The sequence below is a fragment of the Nannospalax galili genome, unplaced genomic scaffold, assembly GCF_000622305.1.
Source record: "Nannospalax galili isolate Female #2095 unplaced genomic scaffold, S.galili_v1.0 scaffold2107, whole genome shotgun sequence".
In the NCBI taxonomy this organism is placed as follows: Eukaryota; Metazoa; Chordata; class Mammalia; order Rodentia; family Spalacidae; genus Nannospalax; species Nannospalax galili.
Genome location: NW_008355382.1, coordinates 160287 through 172268, shown reverse-complemented (window position 1 = coordinate 172268; position 11982 = coordinate 160287). Strand labels below are relative to the sequence as shown.

The 11982-nt window shown below is 43.0% G+C and overlaps 1 protein-coding gene across 1 annotated transcript in view; it reads right to left on the bottom strand.

Moving 5' to 3' along the window:
- Positions 1-3588: 3588 nt before the first annotated feature.
- Nlrp2 (NLR family pyrin domain containing 2) overlaps positions 3589-11982 on the bottom strand; it is a 40973-nt gene continuing 32579 nt past the window's right edge. The window contains exons 8-10 of the mRNA XM_008852530.1: positions 11392-11562; positions 5979-6149; positions 3589-3727 (exon numbers count right to left, since the gene is read on the bottom strand). Coding sequence (XP_008850752.1) covers positions 3589-3727; positions 5979-6149; positions 11392-11562 — 481 coding nt within the window. The remainder of the gene's footprint in view (positions 3728-5978; positions 6150-11391; positions 11563-11982) is intronic.

Sequence of the window (11982 nt, the reverse complement as noted above, 5' to 3'; positions counted from 1 at the left end):
TCCTGCATTGTATAAGAAATCAGACTGAGCCAAGGCCAGAGGAGCATGCTAGTAAGCAGTGTTTCTCCATGGTCTGTGCCTGCCTCCAGGTCCCTGTCCTGAGTTCCTGCCTGGCTTCCCTCAAAGATGGGCTGTCACTTGGAAGCGTAAGATGCAATAAACCCTTTCCTTCCCAAGTTGATTTTAGTCAGAGTGTTTTATTACAGTAATTAGAACACACCCCAATAAACATTAAAATAAGACACCATGCTCCTTAGCTCCCCTCACCTCTACATGGGGTCATCTATCCTAGGAAACCATGTACATGAGAAGTACCCTCCTTTTGATGATCCTGTTTGGGTCTACTCCCTTCCTGGAAATGGAATCTTCTCAGTTGTGAACACTTCTCAGATAAAAGTATCTGTCTCTTAGGCAGAGACAATGGAAAGAATGGTTGAGTAATATCTTGTAAATGCTACTGAGAACTTATTTAGCTTATGTATTTATTTGATGGTACTGTGATTGGAACCTAGGGCCTCCCCCATGCAAGGCAAGTGCTCTGCCACTGTTACAACTTCTGTCCCTGGGATTGCTAATGCAGGTGGGTGTACATTTATTTTTTTGAGGCAGGGTCTCATTGTGTAGCTCTGGCTATATTGGAACTTGCTGTATAGACTAGGCCAGCCTCAAACTCAGAGATCCACCTGCTTCTGCCTCCTAAGTGCTGGAATTAAAGGTGTGCACCATCATGCTTGGCTGTGGATGTTCATTTTTATAACGAGAACATATGCTTTCCTTTTTGGATGTATGCTGCTAATAAGCATAATTAAGAGCAGGAAAACAATCTTAAAATTGTTTCCTTCAGTGGAAAGGATGTATTGACAGAGCTATGAAATACACACTTGGTCTTATATAGCACACACATATGTAGTTAAAAAACTCACCAATTCTAAAATATCTAAACACATAACAAATTATTGCACATATTACAAAAGATAAAGTAATGTGGAATGAAAACTCATGCTTCCAAGGTGCTAGAAGACTACCAGTCAAGATTCCAAACCACGACACAATTCAATCATCCAATCTGGGATCCTCCTCTTCAAAAATGAAGCGCCAACAAAGGGATGGTCTGATATTTAAGTGGGGGCGGGTGGGAGATGTGGAAGTCTGAGCTTTGCCCAGTTAAATATCACATTTGATGCTGTGTGAATAGTCAGGGTTGAGGATGGGTACAGAGGTATCTGTTTATGCTCCCACTTTAGTGATTTAAATTATGTGCATATCTGAGTCACTGTGTGGTGATGTGCACAGTTCAGTGGTCACAGAGGCCAGATCTGAGCACCAAATCCTCTGGATCTGGGGTTAAAGGGTGTGTGTGCCACCTTATGTAGGCACTGGGAGCTCAGTTTGTGTCCTGTGGAAGAGCAGGAAATACTCTTTACTGAGTCCCCTCTGCTGCCACCCATTCTTGACTTCACTTCCTGTCTTGTGGTTTACTTCCTGTTTCCCCTTGTCTCATAGGGGCCCTGCACACGGACAGGCTGACAGAAGTCATGGCAGTCATGTCTTCACTGTGGTATTTGAGGGAGGAGGGGACTTGGGCCCTGGAGAACCTGGGTTAAGTCCCAGGGACTAAGGGGGAAATTCTGTCATCTTGGACATTGTTCAGAGGCCTGGAATGTGGTCTAGGACTGGGGTTATGAAAATGAATGTCCCTCACCGATAGGTAAAAAGTTGGTGGAGAAGAGCGAATGGAGGAGGCGGCACCAGGACACAGATAAAATGCCATCAAAACAGGGTTTATCAGCAAAGGAACACATGGGACAGATTCCCTCCTGGGCAGGGAAAATGTCTGCCGGGTCTTGAGCTGGGGTCTTTTTAAAAAGGGAGCCTTCTGCCTCCTGCAGAAGGCGGGAAGATGTATTTTTTTTAAGTTGGGTGGGGGGAAGTGGGAGAGCGGGACTGTTAAAACTTGTCCTCTTTAGAGATCAAAGGGGAAGCCTGCTGTGTTGGCCATCAAAGGGGAAGCCTGCTGTGTTGGCCAAACAGTGGAGAAAAGTCTGCTTCTCTTGACTTCAAAGACCAAGGTTCTTATCAGCTAGGTTCCCTTTTCTCAGGAGCATGAGAAGTCCTTGGGATCCTGTTGGTGCTATCTGAACCTTAACACTCACTGAGATTTTTCTTTAGAGTTGTGGCTGAGCTTGGCACGAGAGCGCCTTATAATCTGTGCCAATAACCTGCTCTTTAGGCAGAGCTGAGGATTGGGATGTGTGGCTGAGCCAATGGTAGGAACCTCAGCTTGGAGGAGCCTTTGAATGAAGCTTGAAGTTACAGAGAATGGTGGAGGGTCAGGCTTCCATAACCTCTGACTCTTCCGGGAATCTGCCTAAACCCCTGTGACCTCCCCCATTGCAAACATGGATATACGATAATGTCATTGAATGAAGGGTGGAATTACAGAAGGGTGATTATTCTACAAGCCTTATCAAATTACTCAGTATTTCCTTCCTATTAATGTGATCAGATCCTGAACAAGTGTATGTACCCTTGCTGCTGTGGGATGGAGACTACATATTCAGAACGCAGTAACGGGCAAAGGCTGGTGGTCTCAGGTAAGTCAGTGTCAAGAGAGCAGACTGCTGTGCCTCCTCACCTCCTGAGCCATATACATCAATGTAGATACACGGGAGCCCTTATGCTATGTCAGCTTTGAGTGTGGGTTGTAGGTAATGAGGGTGGGTCTGAAAATGTGGAACACAGGAAATTCAATTGAGGACGAATTAAGATCCTGGTCAAAAGCCCAGGACTGTGGAGGTCATAGGCTTTAGGGCATAACCTGCTAATTTGCTAAATGGTTATATTGTCTTCTAAATATTTTTGTTTATATATGTAGACCTGGGCTGCTGTCAGTCTGGGTCAGAGAAGCTTTTTTCAATGGACTAAGAAAAAAAAGCTAGGCATGCTGATAATCCTGTTGGCTGTAGTGGCAGACAGAAGAGTATTTGGCTTGCTAACTATTCTGGCCAAATCAAGGAGCTCCAGGTTCTATGAAGGACCTTTCTCCAAAACTAAGGTGAACAGTGATAGAGGAAGATGCCCAACATTGACCTCTGTCCTCCACATGCACATGCATGAACACAAATATGTTTGTGTTCACAGGGACATACTCTATCATTGAGTTACATCCCCAAGTAATTCTGGGGTGTGGGGGAGGGGCATACAAGGGTCTTGGGTTTGGTCCCCTAGAACTGCAAATGAAACCAAAACATAAAACTGGAACTGAACATAGACTGGCCAGGCAATAGTGTAATCAAGCAATTGTTATATCCATTTTCCTGATCTAAGTTTTCCCCAATAAGGTCTTTTTCACTCTACTTTGTGGGAACCCATCAATAAACACAGATCTTCATGAATGCTTTCACCTTTATTTCCATACTCCCGTGATACCAGACATTTCACAAATAACGGTTCAATGACTTGTGCACCTTCTATGCATACCAGGATAGACATATTTAGTCCAGCAACCAGAAGAATCACAGCAGCTCAGGACGTTTATCTCTCACTTTCAAGGCCCACTACTCTTTTGGAGAGTGACTCCAGGCGGCTTCAAAAAATGAAATAAGGTGAAGATATTTTTTTCTTCTTAGGATCAGAATGGTCACTTTCAATGGTCAGTTGTGGGTTGCTCTCTGCTATTTCTTTGAGGAGCTTCTTGTTATCAGGGTCCTCTCCATCAAATCTGAACCTAGGTCACAGAAGAGGGAGAAGGGCAGCTGCTTGTTGCTTCGAGGAAATTCATTTCAAATTCCCACATGCTTTAAAGGTCTCATGGGCCACCTTAACGCTGTACTACAAAGTAGAGTTGCATAGCGATATTTAAAAATTTTGTGTGTGGTGCGTTCATGTGTGTGGGTCTGACACCCATGTGGGTGCATGAGGAGGCCAGAGGCTGACATTGGGATGTCTTTTCTCAAAAACTCCTCCATCTTGTCTTTTGAGACAGGGTCTCACAGAACCTGGAACTCACCATTTTGGCTAAACTAGCCACCCAGCAAGCCCCCTGATCTGTTTGTCTCCACCCCCAGCACTGGGATTACAGATATTTGCAGCTATGCCTAGCTTTTATATGGGTGTTGGTGATCTGAATTCAGATCCCTCAAGCTTGTGCAGCAAGTACTTTTACACACTGAGTTATCTTCCCAGCCCCAATATATTGATTTGCTTTTGAGATAGGGTCTCATGCAACCCAGGCTGGCCTTACACTCACTGTGTAGCTAAGAATAGCCTTGACTTTCAGTCTCCTGCTTCTGTCTCCCAAGGACACCATCACATATAGGTGAGCACTATACCAACTGAGCTATACCCCAAGCTACAAATATCAATAGTGGAAAAGGGGATATGGAGCTAACATTTCAGAAATACAGAGTCACTTGGGTACCTATGGATTCCTGGATAATGGTCACATAATACTTTGAGGTGGACAATGGGTGTCTTTTCTCCACTGATCTCATTTGTTGAATCAGGGTCTCTCACAGAAACTGGAGCTCACCAATTGGTTGCACTAGCTGGACACTGTGTTGGGGACACACCTATCTCTGCCTCACTGGAGCTGGGATTATAGACATGCACCACCATACCTAGCTCTTATGTGGGTTCTACACAGGTCCTCATGCTTGAGTGCCAGACGCTTCATTGACTAAGCCATCTCACCAGCCACATTTTTGTGGTCTTTTTTGAGATAGCATCTTGCGCTATAGTTCATCGTGGCCTGAAACGTGACTGTCATAGTTTCAATTGTCAACTTGACACAGTTGGGAAGAGGGAACCTCAACTGAGGAATTTCCTCCATCAGACTGGCCCATGGCCACAAGAAAGCTAACTGAGCAAATGAGAGAAAGAGCCAGTGAGAAGCATTCCTCTAGTCTCTGCTTCCATTTCCACTCCAGTCTCTGGCCTTAGTCCATCAATGGAAGCTAAAGGCTATAAGCCAAATAAACCCTTTACCAGGTTGGTTTTGGTGTTTTATTGCAGCAATGAGGTCAAAACCAAGTCACTATGTAAGCCTATGTGGACGTTTGATTGAGAATGCCCCCTACTATTTGAATACTTGGTCCCACATTAGCAGTGCTGTTTGGGGAGGGTCATGGAACCTTTAGGACGTGTGGCCATACTGGAGGAAGCACATCACTAGGGGGCTTTGAGAATACAGCTTGTCCATTCCCAGTCTGTCTCTTTGCCTCCTGTGCCTGCTTGAAGATGTCAATGTTCGGCTTTCTGCTCCAGCTGCCTCCTGCCATGCCTCCCCATCATGATGAACTCTTACCCCACTGGAACTATAAGCCCTCTAAACTCTTCCTTTGTAAGTGGCCTTGGTCATGGTGTTTTTTTCATAGCAATATAAAAGTAAAACAGCTCAGGTGGCAAGGCACTCTTGTCTCAGCCTCCCAAGTGCCTGGATTAAAGGCTTGAGCCCCTACACTTGGCTCCCAGACATCTTCTTTTCAACAAATATTTTATATGTCTGAGTGTATTGCCTTCATGTTGGTATGTTCACCCATGTTGTGCAATGCTCATGGAAGTCAGAAGAGGGTAATCCCCTGGAACAAGTTACGGATGGTTTTTAGGTGCTACCCTAAGTGGTGCCACCTAGAACCCTGAGTCCTCTGAAAGAGCATCCAGTACTCTTAACCACTGAGCAATCTCTCTAGCCCTGTAGACATTTTTCTAAAGGCACCTTGTGAGACTTACAGTTTGATTTCCCAAAAAATTGCCTCACAACCATGGCTCTCCCCTCCATGTCAGTCCAGCTTCTTGTTTCCAATGAAACACTGATTTCATTCTCCCACTCAGTTTACCCATCAACACAACAAGTGATCAATGGAAGGACTGTCTGATGACCAAAGGTCAATGGTTGAAACTGATATCTACAACGAGATTGTGTTGAATCCCCAGAAAGCCTGTGTGTCAGAAACACTTATGAAATAGTAGGATCATACCTGAATGTCTGAAGGGGGCAAGTTTGACTTTTCAAGGTGTCATACAGTATCTTTACTGCATCAGATCCCAAAGAGTTCTGGCCCAGGTCTAGAGTGGTCAGGCTCTTATTGCTGCTGAGGGCTGCAGAGAAGTCTTTGCAGCTGATAGGTGTAATGGAGCATCCCCACAGCCTTGCAAGAAAACAAAGACATTAATTAAGTTTTACCCAGCACTGAACCCTCCAACCTTCAATATTCACCTGCCAGGCAAGTTGTGCTCACTGACACAATAGTGGTATGACAGCTATGGGGGCAACCAATCACTTTTTGATTGGATTTGAGGTCTGCTACACAGTAGATATTTCATGTCTGGTGCTGTAAACATGTTTACAGCATGGCACCATGTGCGAGGTAGATGTGATGACCTTCCACTTAATGCTTCCTTAGGACCATTCAGGAGGCAAAGACAGGATCTTTGGAGCAACCTGGTTAAACTAGCCAAATTGGCAAGCCACAGGTTCAGAGTCATCATCCATGACTGGAGAGATCATAACCTCTAATGGGGAGCCTACTGTTATTGTTTCACTAAATGGTCATGCCAAACCACCTTCTAAAGATTTAAGATTATACCTATAGATCTTTGCTGCTCTCAACTTTGGTCAGAGAATCTTCTGTTTGCTATGGGTAGTGGTAAACACAGAAAATCATAATTGTTCCAAGTGTTAAGACTAAGTGATCAGCTGTAGCGAGTCACCTACATCAATCTGTCTCCATCCAAGGCTCTGGAAACCTCTTAGAAGAGGGGAACAGAAATAACATAAGAGCAGGAGGGTAGAGAAGCTGTGAAATGCTGTCTTCTGGTCATCACATGGCTGTTCCACATATGAACTCAGAGCATCTGTGTTGCTTGCAGATGATCAAGCCAGCCAAAATTCCAGCACCGATGTGGGAGGCGCTCCAGAGGCCTCACACGCTAATGAAGAGTTACTGTCAGTTTATAGCTGATGAGGGAGGGAAAGTCATTTTTCTTTGGCAATGTGGCTGCTGGTAGGTTCTCGGTTCCAGTGGATGGCCCCACCTCTATGTGCATATGCTTAGCCCCAATTAGACTCGGAGTTAATAGTAATAATAGTAATGGTTGTTGGGGGAGGGAGATACATTTTCCTCAGTGATAAGGTAAGGTGTTTACAGGACTTACGGTCCTATAAGCAACCCTAAACTTACTGTATCACAACCCCCCTCCAAAGTTGAAGAGGGTTATATACCGAAAGAGGAGGATCAGCAGGAGGACACAAGAGGGTGGGGGGTGAATATGATCAAAATACATTATATACATGAAATATCATAATGAATCCTACAATTATGTATAATACATGTCAATAAAACATTATAAAGATCAAATTTAAAAATACTGATGGCTGACTGTAACACTGCACACAACAGCTAAGATCAGAAATCATTTGAATGTGGTGAAACATGTCTATGATCCCAGCATTTGGAAGGCTGAGGTAGGAGGATACCAAGAGTTCAAGGCCAACCTGGACTACAGCGTGAAACACTGTTTTTAAATATTAAAGCTGTAATGAAAAGCTTCTTCTAATCATGTGGTTATTAAAAATTAAAACAAAATTCTTCATGTTAAATAGTAGAGGTGATAAACATTACCAGTGAAATCTACCTGATGACTTTATATCCATACTCAGGTACTAAGGATCCGAGTGTAACCGACTGTGACTAGTAATAATCAGATACATAGAGATTAAAGACACATGTGCAAACATGTAAGTGTTAGTAGCATTAAAAATGTAGGAAACAGCAAATCTTGAAAAGAAATGGAGATCTTCTTTAAAGGGTAAAAACTCATTCTATATTATGCCTTACAGGGTTTATACTGAGTTCAATATTGTATGACTATTAATTCAACTGTGAACCTAAAAATTTACAGCCACCTTTGAAAGATGTATCCTTGCTCTGGAATTTGTTACTGAATATGTTAAAGCTGTAATGAAAAAAATAAAGGCTATGCTAAAAAATGTAGAAAACAAGATATGAATTCTACTTAAGTATCCATTTAACGAATGAGTGAATAAGAAAAATGTGGAATATATGCGCAGTGGGATGGATATTCAGTCTTAAAGAAATCCCATCATTTGTAACACAGATGAGCCTGGAGGATACCACAGTAAGCTAAATAATCCAGTATAGAAAGACAATTACCATGCAATCTTGCTTGCATGTGGAATGTTAAAATGCACAGAAAGTGAACAAAGTGGCCAGAGAATTGGGGTGATGTCAAAAGTCATAAAATTCCAGTTAGACTAGAGGAAAAGGTTCAACAGATTCATTCTATAGTGCTGTGACTATATTTGGTAACAATGTATCATATACTTGAAACTTGCCAAGAGCAGATTTTAATAATTCTCACAAAAGCATGTGAATCAACATACACGTTAACTAGTGTGTACCCATGGCTCCTGTAAATAACTTCTTATCTACAGTCCTGTAAACAATCCTAGTTAAACTTATGCAGTCTTAGCTCTTCACCCTGAGGCAGGAGGACAGCAAGTTCAAGGCCCTAATGTGGATATATATCAAAACAGCATCTCTTACACCAGAAATATATTTTTCTGTGTTATTTTGTGACATAGTCTCACTATATAGCAAAGTCTGGCAATGAACTCTCAATTCTCCTGTCTTAGCCTCCCAAGTGGTAGGATAATGTGAACTACTACATCTGGTTTAAGACTTTTACATGTCTATTAAGTATTGGTGTCTGACAGAGGGTGACTAACACAGAGAGCCACAACTGGCCAATGTGTAGAGAGTAAGACTGGAGTGCCTATCCCTGGATAGGATACCTATATAAAACCTCACCTATCCAGGGCTCAGGGACCATTGTGGAAGAGGGGATGGAAAGGCTTCTGGGAACTTGCTCAATTGAACTTACAGCAATGCTGACAGCATGCATAAGACCCATGCAAACTCAATCTGACAAAAAACCAGCATAGGAACTGGGGAAATGGGCAAGAAGTCCCAACCTTAACTGAGGAACTATTGGCATCTGGTCACTGCTGCATGCGAGAATGTGTTGGTCATCTTTAGGGGGGTGAAACTAAATTGGCTGACCAGGCTTCAGTGGATCAACTCACACTCAGGGTCATCTGAGGACACAAACCTGACTCAATAGGCCTTAACATATATATGACAGAATGCATGAACTCTGGTCGGGGCTATGGAGGGTTCCGATAGGAGAGGCAGGTCTAGATATGATTAAGATGTATTGTACGAAATGTACAAAATTCAATATATATTGAAAAAAATATTGGTGGCTGGCCTTCACATCAGGGATTCTGTTTTAATTTTTCTGGGGGTTGCAGCCTGGTTAACTGGATTTTCAAAACTCCAAGATTTCCATTATGAAGTAGGGGCTGAACACTACAAAATCTACTTTACCAATATGTGTGGCAGAGACTAGATAATGAATTTCCTTTTTCTTTTAAAGTATTTAATTGGCAAGTTGGGGGTGGTGATGTGCACCTGCACTCCAAGTACTTGAGAGTTGAGTCTGGAAGTTTGAAGGCTGCCTGGGGTTACATCATAAGACCCTGCATCAAAAATTAAGGAAATCTCTGAAAGTTTGTACTCAAGGTATACATTGTGGTGATTTGATGTGTCTTGTGCATCAATGACCTCAAATGAACATTTGTTACCACCATGCCGTATGTTAGAGTCCTAAAACTTCTTGTTTTTATAACTAGAAATTTGTTCCAATATTACCTCTTCTATCCCACCTCAGGGGGCCTGGAAACTACTGTCCTCTCTGAGTTTAGCTTTTAAGTTTTCACTGTGTTCACTGCATAACTACAGATACAAGCCAAGTTATGAAAACAAATGTTCAACATGAAAAAAACTGGAGTTCCCAACCCTAAATGGAATAGGTATATCACGTCATCTCCTTCCAAGGTTCAGGGGTCATTGTGGAAGGGGCGGATAGATTATAAGCTAGAGGTGGGAGATGAAGAAAACTGCTGTCTGGACACCACAGAGTAGTTGCATATATGAACCTACAGAATTTATGACAGCATGCACAACACCTGTGCAAACCCAAGCCAGACAGGCCCAGCATGGTTGAGAGAAGTGGACAGGAAATCCCTGCTCCATGTGAGGCTCTATTGGCAATCAACAGGCACTGGGAGAGGGAGAATCAATTTTCCTTACTGGTGTGATGCCTGGTATGTTGACCAGACTCCAAGGAACATACCCACAATGAAGAGCGCTTGGGAAACAGATTAGACTATAGGCCTTTTAAAAAAGAGAGACCATGAAGTCAGGGGAGAAGGTAGTAGGGTCAGGGTTAATTAAGAGGGGGCAGGGGTCTGAATGTGATAAAAATGCATTATATGAAATTATAGAATAAAAAGTATTTTAAAATACCTCATGTTAAACTTAAAAAAACAACTCAAGTGCCATCAACAGGTGTGAGTAATGAAAATGTGGCATATTCCTATAATGGAATAGTACTCAGCCATAAAAAGAAAGGAATCCTGGTCATCTATGGTAACGTAAGTGAACCTGGTGGACATTATGTTGAGTGAAATCCAGGCACAGGAAAGTCACATGACCCTACTATGTAGAGTCTTAATTACCAAGAAACCCTCACAGGTGAGGGTTGCTATGAAGAACATTTGACTGATGCTCATTACTCGCTTGACATCCGTGAGACACAACTGAGCTGACTCCATTGATGTGGGTATATATTTTGATGTGACATCCAATTCCTATCTCTATGAACCTTGGGATTTGAGTGCTTCTGAGTGGCTTGAATGATCCCATTCTCAAAATTCTTCATAGGACACATTTGCATGCCCTGTGAATGTGTGAGTGCACATATGTAGGTGTTCATGTGTGAATGCACAAGTATGTACATGGATGTAGAGGCTAGGGGTTGATGTTGGGCGTCTTCCTCCATCATTCATCACCTTATTTTTTGAGACAGGGTCTCTCACTGAACCCAGATCCTCCATCCCTGCCTTCCAGTTCTGGAAGATGTACACCATGCCTCAGTTCTTTTACATTAGTGCTGGGGATCTCAACTCTGGTCCTCATACATTTGTTGCAAACATTCTTATCCACCGAACCATCTCCCTAAAAAAAAAATCCCTGCCTGGTGATAGTTTATAATTCTCAATTTGGGCTGGTGAGATAGTTCAGTGACGTTTGCTGCTAAGGCTGCCTACCTGGATTCAATTTCCAGGTCCCACATGGTGGAAGGAGAGAACCAATTCCCAAAAGTTGTCCTCTGATCCCACATGCACACTAAAATAAATCAGTGTAATAAAATACCCAACTGGCTTGACTGAAGTCCTGTTCCACAACTTCTACACATGACAGCTCATTTGAGGTGCTGGTTAAAATTCCAAAAGGCATAACTCACCACAGACTTTTCAAGTTACACAGGGGTTCCTTCAAAGCACCACACAGAAACTGCACACCAGAGATTCCCAAGCGATTCAGCCCTAGATCCAGCTGTGTGAGGCTCGGTGCTTGTTGGAGCAGCTTTGAGATGTGGTTGCAGCCATCGCTGGCGATGTTACAGGACCACAGCCTAGAAAACCAAGTTCATGGAGGGAAAAGCACTAAATGAACCTGTTAGTTTGCACATGCACGATGCATCCAAACCACTATCTCCTACCTCAAGCTGTGGGCTTCAGTCAAGCTTAGAGACATCAGAATCAATGGGGACATTAGAATGAAAGCAGCCTAAGGAACTCTTGGCAATTGATGGCTGCTGGGCAGCGGAGAGACAGTGTCTGGTAGGGATGGGATGCTTGGTGGGTCCAGTCAATGGTTCCACACTGAAGGTCATTTGAGGACACAAATCAGACTCTATAGGCTGTATTATAGATACTATCCTGCCTAGCTTTATTTTCTTACATTAGTACTGGGCATCTGAACTTTAGTTCTGATACTTGTACTGGGAGCACTGGTATAGGAACACTGAGACATCTCCCTAAAAAAATCCCTG